General features: G+C 45.2%; 1 protein-coding gene across 1 annotated transcript in view; it reads right to left on the bottom strand.

Moving 5' to 3' along the window:
* The window catches only part of LOC144892120 (uncharacterized), a 93,394-nt gene extending 77,871 nt beyond the window's left edge, over positions 1-15,523 (bottom strand). Inside the window, exons 1-2 of the mRNA XM_078777336.1 lie at positions 15,508-15,523; positions 10,979-11,599 (exon numbers count right to left, since the gene is read on the bottom strand). Coding sequence (XP_078633462.1) covers positions 10,979-11,599; positions 15,508-15,523 — 637 coding nt within the window. The remainder of the gene's footprint in view (positions 1-10,978; positions 11,600-15,507) is intronic.
* Between the last annotated feature and the right edge of the window lie 3,682 nt (positions 15,524-19,205).

The following is a 19,205-nucleotide window of genomic DNA, read 5'->3' as shown; positions in this document are numbered from 1 at the left end:
CAGTCAGAGCGAAGGGCGGAAGCGAAGAGCGTTGTTTTTTTTGTTTACGGGCGTACGGGCGGGGTAGAGCGTACGGGTAGCGTTTTTTTTTTTTTTTGGCAAGGAACGGGCACCCACGTACGAGAGCGTATTCATTTATTTCCCGTCGGCAAACTATGTTGGCGCTATGTTGGCGTTAAACTATGTTTTAAAACTAATTAAAACTAATTTGCGATTCTTTCGCTTTGCGATGCGATTTGCGATTGCGTTAAACTCGCTCGGGCGTTAAACTATGTTTTAAAACTAATTAAAACTAATTTGCGATTCATTCGCTTTCCTGCGCATTTGTGCACGCGATGGCGATTTCTTTACCAAACTCCGCAAGCCGTTAGCTTTGAACCAAACCATTTCATGTAATTAGAGGGGGGGGATTGTCACCGTACTCGCAAGCCGTTCGCTTTGGACCAAACCATTTCATGTAAATAGAGGGGGGGATTGTCACCGTACTCACAAGCCGTTCGCTTTGGACCAAACCATTTCATGTAAATAGAGGGGGGGGATTGTCACCGTACTCGCAAGCCGTTCGCTTTGGACCAAACCATTGCATGTAAATAGAGGGGGGGGGGGGGGATATACTTTTAGATATATATATAGTACGGGCATGCCCTAGTCTATCTATAATGCCAGTAATCTCTGTGTGTCTGTCTGTGACCGCTGTTTCTCGACAACCACGGGTCCGATATACTTGAAACTTGCCAGGTATATTGCTGGGGACCCGAGGATGTGCCTTTTCAAGGTTTCATATTAATCGGAGAAGTAGTTACCGAGCTATGTCCAAAAAACGATTCAACCAATCAGAGAGCAGCGAGCTATCACGTGTGCCGAACGTGGCGAACAGACTCTGCCTCGGACGGCACATTTGAGAGCGTATTCATTTATTTCACGTTGGCAAACTATGTTGCCGCTATGTTGGCGTTAAACTATGTTTTAAAACTAATTAAAACTAATTTGCGATTCTTTCGCTTTCCTGCGCGTTTGTGCACGCTATGGCGATTTCTTTACCAAACTCCGCAAGCCGTTCGCTTTGGACCAAACCATTTCATGTAAATAGAGGGGGGGGGGGGGGGATTGTCACCGTACTCGCAAGCCGTTCGCTTTGGACCAAACCATTTCATGTAAATAGAGGGGGGGGGGGGATTGTCACCGTACTCGCAAGCCGTTCGCTTTGGACCAAACCATTTCATGTAAATAGAGGAGGGGGGATATAATTTTAGATATATATATAGTACGGGCATGCCCTAGTCTCTCTATAATTCCAGTAATCTCTGTGTGTCTGTATGCGACCGCTGTTTCTCGACAACTACCAGTCCGATATACTTGAAACTTGCCAGGTATATTGCTGGGGACCCGAGGATGTGCCTTTTCAAGGTTTGAAATTAATCGGACAAGTGGTTCCCAAGGTATGGTCACCGTACTCGCAAGCCGTTCGCTTTGGCTTTGCGAATGGACCAAACCATTTCATGTAAATAGAGGGGGGGGGGGATTGTCACCGTACTCGCAAGCCGTTCGCTTTGGCTTTGCGAATGGACCAAACCATTTCATGTAAATAGAGGGGGGGGGGGGGATATAATTTTAGATATATATATATAGTACGGGCACGCCCTAGTATATAACAAATTGGGTTTGTTGTGATTTTCAAGTCAGCGATCCGTTTAAGAACGATGGAGGAGGGGTGGAATGAATGAGAATTTAGATTATTGAGTGATTTGGAATCATAAGAGATTGAATATTTTTTTGAAATGGAATGAGTTGAAGAGGAAATTGAAAGGAGCCTTTTAAATAAGAAGAAAAACAGCGTGTTGTGATAAACCACTGAATAAAACACTGAAGGGGAAAGTTTAAACATATTTAAACAAAACTGTGAAGAACAATCTTATATTCACAAAAATACCAATAGGGAGAGGAAGCCTAGAGGGACGACCACGAGTCACTTGAACAGGGCAAAAGGTGGAAGGCAAGGGGAAAATGGGGGCGGGGCGAGACAGCGCATGTGGGCAAAGGCAAAAGCACACGAGGAGAAAGGGAAATAAAAGTTGTTTTTGGGGGGGGGGGGGGTGGGGGTTACAACGTTAGACAAATAGTAGATGTTCGGTGAAGTTTGGGGGAGAAGGGAAAAATCAAAAAACCTCGCAAAACCAGCGAAGGAAGAAACAAACTTCGACAGGGGAAGCCTGAGGCTGCAAGGCCTCACACGCAGCGTGGCAAACGATGAATTTATTAAAGATAAACACCGAGAAACATCCAAGGGACACACTAAGAGTTCACACGCCGAAAGATAAAATACAGTTACGACAAAATACAATTGTGAACAGACTTAACTTTGAAAACGTGGAGACCGTGGAGCTTCGAAAATTCGTGACGTTGTCTCAAACGTCACGTTAGTTAAACGTTAGTTGTTTAGTTGTTAACGTCACGTTCGTTGTTTCAGTTAAATAATAACTCCTCCCTGGAGGGAAGAGTTATTATTTAACTGAAACAGCACTCGGTGGAGTGCATACCTCCGCCAGGCTGAACAGTTTTTTGTTTTTTTTTGTATACAAGATCGAGACTTGTGAGAGAGCTAACATTAATCACAAAAGAACAAACGGACACACAAGACGAAATAAAGGGAGCAGGAGACAAGATTGGGGAGAGAGGGGGAAGCACACAAGTATAACATTTGAGCAGGGACATCGGGAGATCTGTGGGAGTAAGAGGGCTTGGGGGGAGGAGGCACGGGAAGGGGGGGGGGGGGTGGGGGTGGCAGAGGTATAAAACACATGGACATTGCTAGGACTTCCAGGCAAGATGTCGGAAGTCGGAATTTCAAAAAAGTGGATCTGGGCTGAATTAACGGGGGGCAAAGAGATCAAGGTTTTGGATGGGGGACATCTAAGACAAGAGATCTAAGATCTAAGACAAGAGATGGTGGTGAACAGCTCTTTTGAAGACCTGGAGGGAGGAGTGGGATTGAATAGAGTGAGGGAGTTTGTTCCAGAGGCGGGAGAAAAGAGGAGTGAAAGAGTGAAGGTGAATAGAGAGTCTTGATTTTGGCAGTTTAACCAAAGAGGGTTACTGGCAGATCTTGTGCGACCTGTTGGAATATTTGGGGGACAGAGCCCAGAGAGAGCTGGGGGAGCAAGGCCGGAGAGAAGTCGGTAGAAGACAAAGAGACCACCAACTTGCCTGCGGTGAGTGAGTGAAACGCCCTCGGAGTTAGCTTCATCGCGGGAGATTCCAATGATTCTGAAAGCTTTGGTTTCAACAGCGTGAAGCCGAGCGAGGTGTGAGGCAGGAGCACCGGCCCAGAGGGGAGAGCAGTATTCCATTGAGCTGCGGATGAAAGCCTTGTATGTGGTGAGGAGCTCAGGTGTGCCAAGGAAGGACTTCGCACGATGGAGGATGCCCAGTCGGCGACTAGCTTTGGAGGCCAGCTTGTTCATGTGGTTTTCCCAGGATAAATAAGTTTTGTATCCCAATGATAGGCCAGATCTGGATTTGAACCTGAACCAAAATCTAATCGGCTTGTATTTGTCACCTAACCAAGTCATACACCAAGTTTATTCATAACTCGTCCATAAGTTTTAAAAATATCATTTTATATCTCACTTTTCATCCGATCTGTCAATGGTAAAGAATCACTTCGAAATTAAATAATAAATTCTCGTATCCAAATCCATATTCAGATCTTCACCAAAATCTAATCACTTCGTCCTTGTCACATACCCAACCAGTCCACCAAATTCTGTCTGAATCCATCCACAACTTTTTGAGATATCCTGCTATTTATTGATTTTAGCCCTATCTCGCAATTATTATTTTTTGAAAGTAACAGACAAACAGGGCTGAAAACATAACCTCCATGCACCTTCGATGGCGGAGGTGAAAAGCGCATTAAATGTGCGTTTCCCAATCAGCCCGTTACCGGATGTTGTCGCACTTTGTGATCACAGCGATTTCGGTCATTCTTGATAAATAATCATAAGTGTGTTGGAGCAGCTAAATCTTCTTCTCCGTCCACATGCAGCAAAAGGCTCCAGGCTGGCATCATTGCCTGCGGTGTGTGGCATCATTGGCATCATTGGAGGCTGTGTCGCTCATTCACCGCCCTCTGCTGGTGGCGACGCAACAGATTTTGTAATTTGTCCAGAATGCCGGCGATATCTCGCTTCCTCTCGTGAAGGACACCGTGGGATCTTTAACGTCCACCAACTGATGCTGCCAGACGGGACGGCCATTTTAACGTCCATTCGAGGCACATTGATGAAGCGATCACCCTGCCTGTGTTTATAGCTGGGTCGGGATTCGAACCCATTCTCGACAGCTTGGAGACGAGTTTGCGAAATTACTATGAAACGAAATTACTCAAATGGCTTTAAAAAGCGAATAACAGCTCAATAGACGGGATCAATGGAGAGAACGTCACGTACCGTGTCCGGACTCGTTCTCCTCAGGTCGAGCGATCCTGAACCTGCAGTCCGAGTGAGAATCTTGGACCGACCAAGTTCCTTCCATCGGAGAAACTCGAGGAATCCGGAGGGTTCAAGTTCAACCAGTTATCCTCCCAAGAGACATCCCCATTCATGGCGAACAGTAGGCGACAATGAAGAGTAAAGTACAGTGTAGTACAGTCACGCACAGTGCAGTGCACGCAACGTGCGAGTGTGAGTGAACAGAGTTCGGATTTTCTTTAATTCCAATCCACAGATTCGCCACACATCGAGGATTTCGTTTAAAATATTAATATTCGGGTTTTTTGTTTTTGTTTTTTTTGTATACTGAATCGAGGCTCGTGAAAGAGCTAACATTTACTTCACAAACAAATCAACCAGACAAACAAAATACCCAAAAAGAGGGAGCGGAAGACAAGATGGGGAGAGAAGGGGAAGCACACAAACACAACATCCGAGAGCAGGGAGATGTGTGGAAGGGAGAGGGCCCGGGGGGAGGAGGCATGGGAAGGGGGGTGGGAGGGGTGGGAGAAGTATAAAACACAAGGACACCAAGGACTTCCTGGACAGAACTTGGTATTTCAAAAAAGTGGAATTGGGGTGAAATTAGCGGGGGTAGAAAAGATCAAGGTTTTGGATGGGGGAAGATAAGAGATGGTGGTGAACAGCTGTTTTAAAGACTTGGAGGGTGGAGTGGGATTGAAGAGAGTGAGGGAGTTTGTTCCAGAGGCGGGAGAAAAGAGGAATGAAGGAGTGAAGGTGAGCAGAGAGTCTTGATTTTGGCAGTTTAACCATAAGAGGGTTGCAGGCAGATCTTGTGCGACCTGTAGGAATATTTGCGGGACAGAGCCCAGAGAGAGCTGGGGGGGAGCAAGGCCAGAGAGGAGTCGGTAGAAGACGGAAAGACCACCAACCTGCCTGCGGTGAGTGAGTGAGAGGCCCTTGGAGTTAGCTTCATCGCAGGAGATTCCAATGATTCCGAATGCTTTAGTTTCAACAGCGTGAAGGCGAGCTAGGTGTGAGGCAGGAGCACCAGCCCAGAGGGGAGAGCAGTATTCCATTGAGCTGTGGATGAAAGCCTTGTATGTGGTGAGGAGCTCAGGTGTGCCAAGGAAGGACTCCGCACGACGGAGGATGCCCAGTCGGCGACTGGCTTTGGAGGCCAGATTTGAAATGTGGTTTTCCCAGGAAAGATCATGGCAGATAGTGAGACCCAAAAGCTTGAGTGACAGAACTTCTTGGAGAGGATTATTCAGAAAGTGGATGGGAGGGTTGTCCAGTCGGTCTTTTCGGAGAGACATCGTAAGAGTGTGAGATTTGTCAGGATTGAAAGACATGTTCCACTTGTTTGCCCAGTCTGTGATTTTGTCAAGGTCTGCAGAGAGTGAGGAGGCTGGGTTTTGTTTAATCCCAGTCCGCAGCTTCCCCACAGATAGAGGATTTCGTTGCAAATATTCGGGTTTTGTTTAATTTCAATCCACAGATTCGCCACACATCGAGGATTTCGTTTAAAATATTCGGGTTTTGTTTAATCCCAGTCCGCAGATTCGCCACACATCGAGGATTTCGTTTAAAATATTCGGGTTTTGTTTAATCCCAGTCCACAGATTCCCCACACATCGAGGATTTCGTTTAAAATATTCGGGTTTTGTTTAATCCCAGTCCGCAGATTCCCCACAGATCGAGGATTTCGTTGCAAATATTCGGGTTTTGTTTAATTCCAATCCACAGATTCGCCACACATCGAGGATTTCGTTTAAAATATTCGGGTTTTGTTTAATCCCAGTCCACAGATTCCCAACAGATCGAGGATTTCGTTGCAAATAATCGGGTTTTGTTTAATCCCAGTCCGCAGATTCCCCACAGATCGAGGATTTCGTTGCAAATAATCGGGTTTTGTTTAATCCCAGTCTGCAGATTCGCCACACATCGAGGATTTCGTTTAAAATATTCGGGTTTTGTTTAATCCCAGTCCGCAGAATCCCCACAGATCGAGGATTTCGTTACAAATATTCGGGTTTTGTGAAAGAACGAACAAGAATTCCTGATTGAACCCCAATCGAGGAACCACAGCTCGTATTTGAACATTGAACACCAAAATGGGACAATAAGAGATTTCTGACTATACTTCATTGAAATATGAATGTGTTCTATTTTGTATAAAATGTCGATGTTCCTGAACCAAAAGACATTTATTTATTATGTACGAGCACGGGTACCGATCGTTGCCAGGCAATGCCGAGTCCCTCCTCCCACCCCACCCCGTCCGGAATCCCACCTCACCCTTTACACCTCCTCCCTCCAAACTTCCACCCGACCCCTTCCCCCTCACTTCTCCCATCACAAATTAATGAATGAATGAATGGATTTCTCTCATCGCCCCTTCCTGTTCTGGCTGGAGTTCCCCAAGGCAGTGTTCTAGGCCCTGTGCTATTTCTGGTCTTCATCAATGATCTCTCCGACGCTCTGGAAAATCCTCTCTCTCTCTTTGCTGATGACTCCACTATCTGCCGCTCCATTCCTCATCCCTCAGATCGGCAGTCTGCAGCCTCCTCACTCTCTGCAGACCTGGACAAAATCACAGACTGGTCAAACAAGTGGAACATGTCTTTCAATCCTGACAAATCCCCCACTCTTACTATGTCTCTCCAAAAAGACCGACTGGAAACCCTCCCATCTACTTTCTCGACAATCCTCTCCAAGAAGTTCTGTCGCTCAAGCTTTTGGGTCTCACTATCTGCCATTATCTTTCTTGGGAAAACCACATTTCCAAGCTGGCCTCCAAAGCCAGTCGCCGACTGGGCATCCTCCGTCGTGCGAAGTCCTTCCTTGGCACACCTGAGCTCCTCACCACATACAAGACTTTCATCCGCAGCTCAATGGAATACTGCTCTCCCCTCTGGGCCCGTGCTCCTGCCTCACACCAAGCTCGGCTTCAGGCTGTTGAAACCAAAGCTTTCAGAATCATTGGAATCTGCCGTGATGAAGCTGATTCTGAGGGCCTTTCACTCACTCACCGCAGGCAGGTTGGTGGTATTTCTGTCTTCTACCGACTCCTCTCCGGCCTTGCTCCCCCCGCTCTCTGTGCTCTGCCCCCCCAAATATTCCTACAGGTCGCACAAGATCTGCCAGCAACCCTCTTATGGTTAAACTGCGAAAATCTAGGCTCTCTGCTCACCTTCACTCTTTCATTCCCCTTTTCTCCTGCATCTGGAACAAACTCCCCCACTCCCTTCAATCCCACTCCTCCCTCCAGGTCTTTAAAACAGCTGTTCACCACCATCTCTTATCTTCCCCCATCCAAAACCTTGATCATTTCTGCCCCTGCCAATTCACCCCAGATACTTTTTTTCTTTTTGAAATTCCAACTTCTTTCCTGGAAGTCCTTGCATTGTTCATATGTTTTATACCTCTCCCACCTCCCCCCAAGCCCTCTCCCTCCGACATTTCTCTCGATGTCCCTGCTCTCAAATGTTGTGTTTGTGTCCTTCCCCCTCTCCCCATCTTGTCTACCGCTCCCCTTATTTTGTGTTTTATGTGTCGGTTGGACTTTTTGTGTGATTAATGGAAGCTCTTTCACGAGCCTCAATGTTGTATACAAAAAAAAAAAAAAAACTCCAGATTTTTATCCTCGTCGCCATGAAGTGATTACAGGGTGTGTTCAGTTACCAACTTTCTTGTAGAGCCATCGCCAAGTGGCTAGCGCTCAAACAAGCAAGCGGTTTTATGGGTCTTTGTGGGTTTTCATAGTCCTTAGGTCCCGCCTCCCCTCAGCTCCACCCTTGTCCGGCTCCTTCCAGCCCCCCTAATCTCGCACTCTCCCATTCCTACAGCTCGTCCCTCCCAGCCTCCCTAATCTCGCACTCTCCCCTTCCGACAGCTCACTCCTCCCAGCCCCCCTAATCTCATACTTTTTTTCTCCCTACAGCTAAACCCTCCCAGCCCCCCTCATCTTGCACTCTCCCCTCCCTACAGCTCACCCCTTCCAGCCCCCCTAATCTCGCATTCTCCCCTCCCTACAGCTCACCACTCCCAGCCCCCCTAATCTCATACTTAAACCTCCCTACAGCTCACCCCTCCCAGCCCTCATAATCTCGCACTCTCCCCTTCCTACAGCTCACCCCTCCCAATCTCACACTCTCCCCTCCCAGCCCCCCTAATCTCATACTTTCACCTCCCTACAGCTCGCCACTCCCAGCCCCCCTATTCTCATACTTTCACCTCCCTACAGCTCACCCCTCCCAGCCCCCCGAATCTCACACTCTCCCCTCCCTGCAGCTCATCCCCCAGCCCCCCTAATCTCATACTTTCACCTCCCTACAGCTCACCCCTGCCAGCCCCCCGAATCTCACACTCTCCCCTCCCTGCAGCTCATCCCCCAGCCCCCCTAATCTCATACTTTCACCTCCCTGCAGCTAACCCCTCCCAGCCCCCCTAATCCCACACTCTCTCCTTCCCACAGCTCACCCCTCTCAGCCCCCCTAATCTCACACTCTCCCCTCCCAGCCCCCCTAATCTCATACTTTCACCTCCCTACAGCTCACCCCTTCCAGCTCACCCCTTCCATAATCCTAATCTGAAATGATGATCTGTGAGGTCGTTGGAGAAAAGGAATGATTTTATGTCAACTGTGATGATCGATTCCATGACCTTGCTGATGATTGGAAGTAAGATGATCGGTCTGGCGTTAACAAGATCCGTTTTTGCACATTTTTAATGTAATGTGGTGATGTTGGCTGACTTCCAAGCAGATGGAACATAACCTGGGGCAAATTATAGGGTAAAAAGAGCAGACAGGGTGTGTGTGCCAGAGCAGCACTGTCTGGTTCAGTTGCTGAATCGAAGTCAAGGATTGCCAGAAACTAAACTGGAATTAAATTGCATTAAGTCAGACTTGTTCGACCTTTATTTACACATCGTAACCCACATCTTCCAAGTGAAAAACAAATTCTCCAATTTTCAGAAAATTAATTAAAAATACAAAACTAGAATATCTTCGTTGGAAAAGTGTCCACCCCCCTGAGTTAATACTTGGTGGAAGCACCTTTGATAGCAATTATAGCCGTGAGTCTGTTGGTATAGGTCTCTACCAACTTTGCACACCTTGATTGGGCAATATTTTCCCATTCTTCTGCACAAAACTGTTCAAGCTCAGTCAAGTTGCGTGGAGAGCGTTCATGGACAGAAATCTGCAAATCATGCCAGATTTTCAATTGGATTTAGGTCAAGGTTCTGACTGGGCCACTCAAGGACATTTATCTTTTTGTTCCTTAGCCTCTCCAATGTAGCTTTGGCTGTGTGCTTTGGGTCGTTGTCAAGCTGAAAGGTGAACCTCTGTCCCAATTGCAGCATTCTTGCAGAGGGCAGCAGGTTTTCCTCCAGGATTTTTCTATATTTTGCTCCATCCATTTTCCCTTCTATCCTGACAAATGCCCCAATTCCTGCTGACGAGAAACATCCCCATAACATGATGCTTCCACCACCATATGCTTCACAGTGGGGATGGTGTTGTTTGGGTGATGGGCTGTGTTGGGTTTGTGTTGTGGAAGCACTCAATTTACTTCAAACAAAATTCACTGACAGTTCCACTTTACTTCAAACGACCATTTATTGTATTCACAAGTGCCGAGAAGTTTGCTTGCTGTAACCTAGCCAGCCTGCCTCTGGTCCAGCAAGGTTCAATCCACATACTTATGCAAAAGCTCTGAAGTAGCATTACAATTCCCTCAGTTATCAGCAAAGAGCAGTGACTTTTAGTCACATCTCCATCACTTGGTTTCAGCTGAATGTCAAGCCACAGAATCTGATAAAATGCTTTGGTTGGGGTAAGCTAAGCAAAAACAAGTTTATCTTGGTCAAAAGACAAGTGATGAAATGTACATACAAGCTGATTTCTGAAAAGCATATGTGCAGCAAGCACTACTTGCTGGCTACAGTAAGAACAAGGGTCATTTAGTTTTCACTTCTTTAAGCAAACAGATTTATTTACACTTTTATAGTTATAAATCAAGATTTCTGAAACCACCCTCCCCCTTGGATAAGGTTTATATCGGTGCTCTGCCGCACCAGTGCTCTGCCACACATATGATGTTGCAAGACAAACAGTGTCACAAAAGAAAGCTCTTACGCCCAAGCACATAAGCCCTTCATCATACACTGTTGGCCATAAAGATGGAATATTTTTTTCTCAACAAATTTTCATAGCATCATTATTTCAATCTGAATTACCATTGGCATTTATGGTGCATATAACCACTTTTCTTTATTATTCTGTCTCTTACGCACATTTGACAGTGATTTTTATTAATTATTAATCAGTCCTAATCGGTTGGTGTCTTGAGCGTAAAACGACAATGACGACAATAGACAGTAAATTAAGGATCATGACACATTTCTTTTTAATCTATGTCAGTTTTCCAGATAACATTTTTTGGGGTGATTTCATGGATCAATTTGCATCACAGTAGAGTCCTTGTTGTTACTCAGTCACTAATAGCGGGTATGTCCACCCCTGGCACGAATCAGGGCGTGCAGACGTCGTGGCATGCTGTCCACTAGCTTGTTGACGACGTCAACAGGCATAGCATCCCATTCTTCCCTCAGATCGTCGGCCAACTCCTGCAAAGTTTGAGGAATAACATCTCTGTCGTTGATGGCTCGGCCTAGGGCATCCCATGCATGCTCTATGGGGTTCATATCCGGCGAGCAAGCTGGCCATGGCAACTGCTCCACGCCCTCTGCCTCAAGGAATGCCATTACTGCAGCGGCCCTGTGCGGTCTAGCGTTGTCGTCCTGCAGTCGGAAATTGTGTCCATACACTCGTCTTGCATGTGGAAGGCAGTGGTACTCCAAGATATCCCGGTACACGACGGCGTTGATGTTTCCGTCCGGAACCACCAGTGGCGTTTTCCCTCCATAATGGATGCCAGCCCATATCATCACTGAGCCGCCACCGCCTTGAGTCGTCTCGTGGATGCAGTCATCACGAAGGTTCTCCCCGGGTAATCGACGAACTCGTTGTCTCCCATCTGTACGGCCAAGGATGTAGCGGCTCTCGTCCGTGAAGACAACATGTCGCCAGTGTCCAGGATGAAGCCTTGTGCTCCCTAGCCCAGCGAAGACGAGCAACTCTGTGGCGAACAGCCAGGCGTGGATATTTAGTCAACCGTCGTGCTCGGTAACCATGTTGGAGCAATCTCCGATTAACGGTTGACCGGGAAATGTGGATCCCATGATGTCTCCTCCACAAGCGACGAAGACGACTCGTCAGCATTTTCCGGTTTCTGCGGCAGAGATTCAACAGTTGGCGATCATCTCGTCTCGTGGTTAATCTTGGACGTCCTGGAGGTTTCCGCGGCCGCACATTCCCCGCCTCACGTTGACGTTTCAGGATCTTACAGACTGTACTCTGTGATATCCCGACGACATCTGCGATATCACTGTTTGTAGCCCTTCTGCCGCAGTGCTACCACTCTCTCGCGTATTGCTGGTTCCGTTGGACCAGGCATAGCCCAGGGAACGTCTCTACCGATTTTTCTTGCAAACGGTACAAGGAACTCGAAAAAAAACCAGCCTCGTTTAACAGTGTTGAAACAGGGAAAGGGACAGAATATCACATGCATGGGCTTTTATAGTCCCTAACAAAAAAAATTATTACGTAATACACATTTTTTCAATGTTATCATATCACCTGTGTAATGGGGAAACGTTATGTAATCACTCAATTACCCTTTTGTTTACACGTAGACTGTCAAATACCAAAGAAACTGTGGAATCATGTCATAAATATTTTATTCAATCTTTATGGCCAACAGTGTATGTTTGGGAAAAATTGCGTGCTCAGTCAGGGTCGCCCAGATAGCTCAGATGGCAGAGCACTGGTATGGTTAAGGACCTGGGTTTGATTCCTGGTCTGGGCATGCAATTTTCCCGCATGTATAAATTTAATTATCTAATGCTGTTCATTAATCTAATCGTTTCACTACGCCCCCAGTGGTGTTTATGATAGAGGACATGGGTTTGCCCTCCCCCCCCCCCCCCCATTGGAGGAAGACCCTCTCGTGTTCAGGCCGTTGGTGCTCCTGTGGTTGATAGTGAGTGCCCCTGAAGCATTGACGGAAAGAGAGTGCCAATCACATGTGTGGGAAAATTGCCTGCTCAGTCAGGGTCGCCCAGATAGCTCAGATGGCAGAGCACTGGAACGGTTTTCCAGGGGACCTGGGTTCGCTTCCCGGTCTGGGCATGTAATATTCCCACATATATAAATTTAAAAAGGATATTGGGCGATAATTGCAAAGCTCAAAAGGATTGCTCTTTTTGAAAATAAGGAACGACTTTAGCAATATTCATTTTATCTGGTACAATTCCAGAAAAAAAAAAAGTGATAGATTGAAGATGTGTGTTAATGGAACAGATATGTCATGGAAAATGTTTCCAACAAGGAAATTGTTCATACCATCATAGCCTGAACTTTTTTGATTTTTGAAGTCTTTTAAAATGTCGAAACGTTCAGTTGAATGAGCAGGAAATATAAACATTGAGTTCCGATTTTGATCATCCATCTCGTCATAAAAATTCATATTTTCAATGGGAATATGTCTGGCGAGGTCACCACATGTAGTTACAAAGTAGTCGTTGAAATATCCTGCAATAACATTGTCATCGTCAATTAGAAGCTTTATGATAATGAAGTCGTTTTTCTACACATTCTTATTTTGAACACGATGTATAACTTATACTCTCTATTCATTCTAATTCTTGCTTCTTCTTTATTTCTCTCTTTTTTGTCTATCCATCTTAGGAGAAGTGAATTCTTCCAGAATTTCTTCTGTAAGATTCACTTGGCTGCGCCTGAGTGGATTTGAGGGTTGTGGAGTAGCGGCTGAAATCAGAATCCTGTCCAGGTTCTTCCTGATGACTCCATCTTTGCTCTTTGCTTATTCTGGTTCCTTCTGATGACTCCAATGCAGTATTTGGTTTTCCGTTTCATTGTTTATCTCAAATTGCGGCCACTTTATAATTTCTCAGCTCTATTGGAAATACTGGAACTGCAAGTTGGTTTATAGCTTTGATTTTGTTCATTGGAAAGAGGGATGCCTTCAGAATTTGTCTTATTCTGCGTAAGGACTCTTTGCCGATTATTTTACGCATTTTTGTGTTTCACCTGGGGATCTTCTTCTATTCCAAGGTCATTTAGTCAGGGGGAAAACATGCAAAATCCAACTGAACCCCTTCAAAAAACAGGTCATAGAGGTTTTTGTATTTTTGGCATCCTTGGGACCCCTAGTCAACATTTCTGGATGATAACATTAAATTTAGGCAGTGGCATTTTTTAAATTTGCGTATTTTCAAAATGGCTGCCACCCGCATCGAGCAAAACAACCACGAGCACATCTCAGCAACTAATGGGTTGATTTTGTTGGTTTTACTATCAAATTATAGGTTTCCTTGGTTGCTGAATCGATTTGTGAGGTGACCGAAGCATTTCAAGGTCAAGGTCACTTGTACAAGGTCAATGTGTATGTCAATTTTGACCCCCAAACCAATAAAATGACATGGCCAGTTATTTTTAAATTTTGATTAACTCAATTGCTACTTAAGTTTATGTTTTAGGGTGTTGCGTTAATTTCCCACTTCACTGATGCAATTCATGGCCAAGGTCATAGTGTTGAGGTCAAGGTCATTTTATAACCTGGAAACAAAAAACGGCATCAATCAATGAATGGGTTTGTATAATCTTTTACCAAACAAAAGTTCCTTTGCAGAGTGTTGGAGTCGCATAGTATGTATATTTAGCATAGATACTACCAGAAAGTTGTTGGTCAACAGTTTCAATTGTTTTTTCCCTTTATCCCCAGGTTCCTGAACAGATTTTGCTAGATCATATCACAAACAGGCTGGGTACATGCATAATATTTTTGATGTAAAGTTCTCACATTTGCATGTCACAAGACTCTACAAGGTAAGAGTAATGCAAATATTCCTCATTTATCTTTGTTATTGTATCTTATATGTCGGTCAAGCCCTGGTGTTGGGCTAGCGGCTAGGGTGCCGGCTTAGGATACCAAGGATCCTGGGTTCGAATCCCGGTCGATTGCTGAATTAACGCCAGGGGGGTTGACTCAGCCTGTCATCCTTCCGAGGTCGGCTAATTGAGTACCAGTTCACTGGTAATTCCCTGTTTGTCGTTAAAAGGCGACAAACAGGGTTGGCGTCAGGAAGGGCATCCGGCCGTAAAACATTGCTTCAAAAAGGGGACCAAAAAACAACAACCACGGTTCCCGAAAAAGGTCAACCCCCGCTTTGCGGGGAAAAATGGCCTCTAAAGGTGGTTTTTTTTATTTTTTTTTTATTTTTTTTCTTTTTATCTTTGTTATTGTATCTTATATGTCGGTCAATGTTTAAGAATTGGCCATTTAACAATATTAAAAAATGCCTAAAATTTATAATTACTTTGAACTGTAAGAAAATAAAATATAGTTACACGTTTTTGCAAAATTTGAAAATTTAACTCCGCCTGTAAATATGTTACAGACTCTTAGTTGATGATGCATTGCTTAAAAGCGGATATGATTTTACTGATTTCATTATATATATTTTTTCTACTCTTTCGGTCCTCTAATATGGAATGCACATTTGGGAGAGTCGGTCAGTGCAGAGCAGCTGGGGATGATTTCCAAGTCAGCGTCACTGAAACCCGAATTGACAGTATTCGGTCAGCCAGTAAACGAAGAGGTGACGGGCTACACCAACAGCTGGAGAGTGACTATTCAATAAAGATTCACAGAAAGTGTGCATCTTTATATACTTCTAAATTACTTGTAGATAGAGTAGAAAAAAGGCGTAGAGATGAGGAGTTAACTGAAGCTCGACATGCCAAACAGTTGAGATCAGATGCTCCCGTAGATGAGAGTGGTGTCAAGTTTGATTTCAAGATACATTGTATTTTTTGTGCGAATCCTACAATTTGTACATTACCATGTGAGTATGACGCTAAAGTTCCACGCAATCGTCGCAAACCTGCATGTCTTGTACGTACTGATGTTGACAAGCATGGCAGAGAGTTGACAAAGGTTATTTGCGCAAAATGCTGTGAAAGAAATGACAGACTAGGGCATGTGGTCAAGACAAGAATAGATTCTATGATTGAGTCTGATCTTCATGCAGCTGATGCAAGGTATCATCGTGCGTGTAAAACCAATTTCCTGTACAACTTCAACAACATCGACAGCAAGGCACCCGAAGACCCATCTTTCCTTTCTCTGGCAGATACAATGTCTGCTAATAAGGCAAAGATGTGGAATTCAGTTGAACTGCAACAGGAGTACGAAGACAGCGGAGGTACTACAATCACACAGAGAAACATTCTCATACAGAAGATAAATAATTATTTCAAAGATGCTATAATAGTTCTGTCTTCACCAGGTCTCGCCAGTATTGTTGCATTTGCATCTGAAACAACCAAGTTATTACATATTCTGAAGCGCGATGATGACGACGATGGAATTGAGGCAGCCCTGTCTAAAGTTGCACAGAAAATACTAAAAGAGACTTTCACATCCAAGAAGAAGAGGAATACCTACACAGTCAACATAGATGTTGATATCGTTCGTGAATCAGTCAGTGAAACACTACTGAGTCTGCTTGAGAAAGTGAGTGGAAAGTTAAGTGATTCTCTGCCTGCCCTCATGATTAGTAATATGATTTCCGGAATGGTCCACAAGTCTCCAACTGATCTCCAGATTTCTCTTGGAGTGGCAATGGGGAGAAATAAAAGTCTTACAACTCTTCTACATAAGTTTGGTGTGTGCTGTTCCTATGATGAGGTGACATTGTTTAAATACTCAGCAGCTGTTGCAGTGGCAGAAGAAATGGAGGAATTTAGGTTTAATGGAGACAGTCTGATCCACTGCTGTGCAGACAATTTTGACTGTGAGATCTCATCTCAAAACTGTAATAAACTCTGCCATTCTTTGGCCATGGTCCTTGCTCAAACTGAGGACTCTGTCAGCTCAGACCCAGTTGCAGGGGAACGTCAAACCATTTTACGCCAGAAAATAGAGGACCGGCACAAATCTGTGGACTTTGAAGTGCCTGGGATCCTATATGATGGCCCAAAGAACCCTCCTATGCCACCAGACAAAGCCTTATATCAAATTCTACCCCTTTCATTCCTCTGTTCCCAGGTAATATCCGTTCAGCGCTGCGATGAACTGGACTACCAATTCATGAAGGACATACTGACAGTTGAATCATGTCCAGAGTGGAGTGGGTACAATACACAACTAGCTCGGAAATCGGGTATGGTGATTAAACCCAAGGCAAAATTGGTCTACCTCCCTTTGATCGACAAAGTTCCTGCATCCCCCTCAACTATACTAACAGCAATCGAGAAAGGCCTCACTCTGATCAGCGAATCAGGGACGGGACAGAAGGTCCTAATATTTACTGTAGATCAGCAACTATACAAGGTCACGGTAGACATACTGTTTCATTCTCCTTCTTACTTCAGGAATACCATCCCTCTACTTGGTGGTATGCACACTCTCATGGCTTTTATTCATGCCGTTTGCATCATCCTCTCTCTTGCCCTGAAATCAATTTTTTCTGCAACATTTGGCAGCGTGGACAAAATGATGAGTGGGAAAAAGTACCCTCAAAATTTCAGGGCTCTACGAATGCTTACAGAGGAAATGCTCCAGAATCTTCTACAGCAGAATCCAGGAATAATAAGCATAGTTGACCTACTCAACTGCCTCAATGAACGGTCTAAACGCAGCAAGACCACAAAGCTGTGGAGTGACACTCTGATAAAAGGAATGTTTATTATGACTGCATTCGTTCGAGGAGCGCATGAGCAAGACTTCCCACTTCAGCTGGCAGCAGTAAAAGCTATGTTGCCTTATTTTGCAGCTGCAGGCTGTTACAATTACCTGAGATATGGCTCGTTCTCCATCCACCACATGGAGTCGCTCCCTGCAGAACGCCTGAAAGAGCTCAAGAATGACTGTGGTCTTCGTCTCATCCCGGGGTTCAACAACTCAATTTTCACAGATCAGTTCATAGAGTCCACATATATGCGTCTCGGCCATGGGCCAGGAGGAGCTACAGGCCTTGCTGTAAATGATACTCAGATGACAAAGTGGGCACTCAGCTTTGCCATTTGTGGCGAGGTCTGTGCAAGTCTCAACAGAATGTCAGATAATGAGCCTCCCATAGCTAAATTTCACAAAGAGGAATCAGCAAAGAGAATTGCAGCTGATAAGGAGGACAGGGCGAGTATACAGAGGACTCTTGCATTAGCTATTGATCCACTGGATCCCGACCAACATCCAAATGGTAAACTATTGAACATTGTCACAGGTGAGATGGCACATGAAGACATAAATGCACACAATGCTGTGGACATTGGCCAAACAATGGTTAAAGAGTTCAGGAAGAGCTGGCCTTCAGGTTTCTATGATAAATTATCAAAGCCCATTGTAACTATGCATGACAAGAAGAAACATGTAACATTGGGTGGCAAGAAGTTGTATGATCAGGAAATGATCTATGCGAGGATCATAGGTCTGATGTCAAACAACCGATCATTACCCATAGATGCCTGTCTGAGCACGGAGCTTGCTGCCTATCCTCCGGCGCTATTCGACTCAACTGGAATGATGCGAGTATCACAAAAATCAAACCTGAAAACTGCTCTCCAAATCACTACTTCAAAGCGTTCAATCTCTACTGCTGACACTGCTGTGTACGATGTGTCTGCTCTGCTGTGGACCATTAACTGGCCAACTGGTGCACTCCAGTTGTATATCGATGCACTCAAGGTCTTTGTCAAGCAGGCATTGGTGGCTGGAAATGTCGTGTTTGTCTTTGATAGATATTTTGATAACAGTACAAAGGCATACTGTCGCCTGCTCCGACAGGAGAAGCAGGGAACCAGCCGAATCCACATACTTAAACCAGACATGCCCACACCACCTAAGAGTGCAATCCTTGGTGTCTGCAAAAACAAGATGCAGCTAAACAGAATGGTTGCTGAAGCCCTGCTGGATCCTGACTTCTACAAACCCGCCACACAGAATGGACATAGTTTGACTCTCGCAGGTGTAGGTGATGTGCCTCTAGAGATTATGATGGGGATATGTCGGGAGCGTACAGATCTCTCATCAAGCCATGAAGAAGCTGATCCCATCCTCGTTCAACATGCCATATCACGGTGTGCGATGGGGGAGAGCGTTCAAGTTATCTCAGATGACACAGATGTATTCATTCTTCTCCTCCATTTCTATGTCTCCCACAAAAAGTCCTCTATTCATGAGCTCTCCTCGTGCAGATCGTTCGATTGTAGATCTAAGAGCCACTGCCGAGAAGAACAAGGACAGGGCAAGGGCCATTCTTGTAATGCATGCGTTAACAGGGATTGATACTGTCGCAGCAACCTACAACATAGGTAAAAAGGTGGCACTCAGGCCCTTCAAACAATTGACCCACAGAGTTTGTCCATCGTTGGCGATCCTCAAGCCAATCTTACTGAGATCTGCAGCTCAGCAACTGCCTTCCTGATTGCCTGCTTTGGCACGACATATGCTGAATGTAAATCAATGACCGAGTGCCGCCTCAAAATGTGGAAGAATAAAACAGGAGCTGGCACATTTATCAAGTTGTGTAGTCTACCACCTACAACTGAAGCAGTAACAGAAAATATCAAGAGAGCGCACTACCAAGTGGCGCACTGGC

The sequence above is a fragment of the Myxine glutinosa genome, chromosome 5 (assembly GCF_964187855.1).
Source record: "Myxine glutinosa chromosome 5, kmMyxGlut1.1, whole genome shotgun sequence".
Lineage (NCBI taxonomy): Eukaryota > Metazoa > Chordata > Myxini > Myxiniformes > Myxinidae > Myxine > Myxine glutinosa.
The sequence above is the reverse complement of the archived record's forward strand: the minus strand, read 5'-3'. Positions and strand labels throughout refer to the sequence as shown.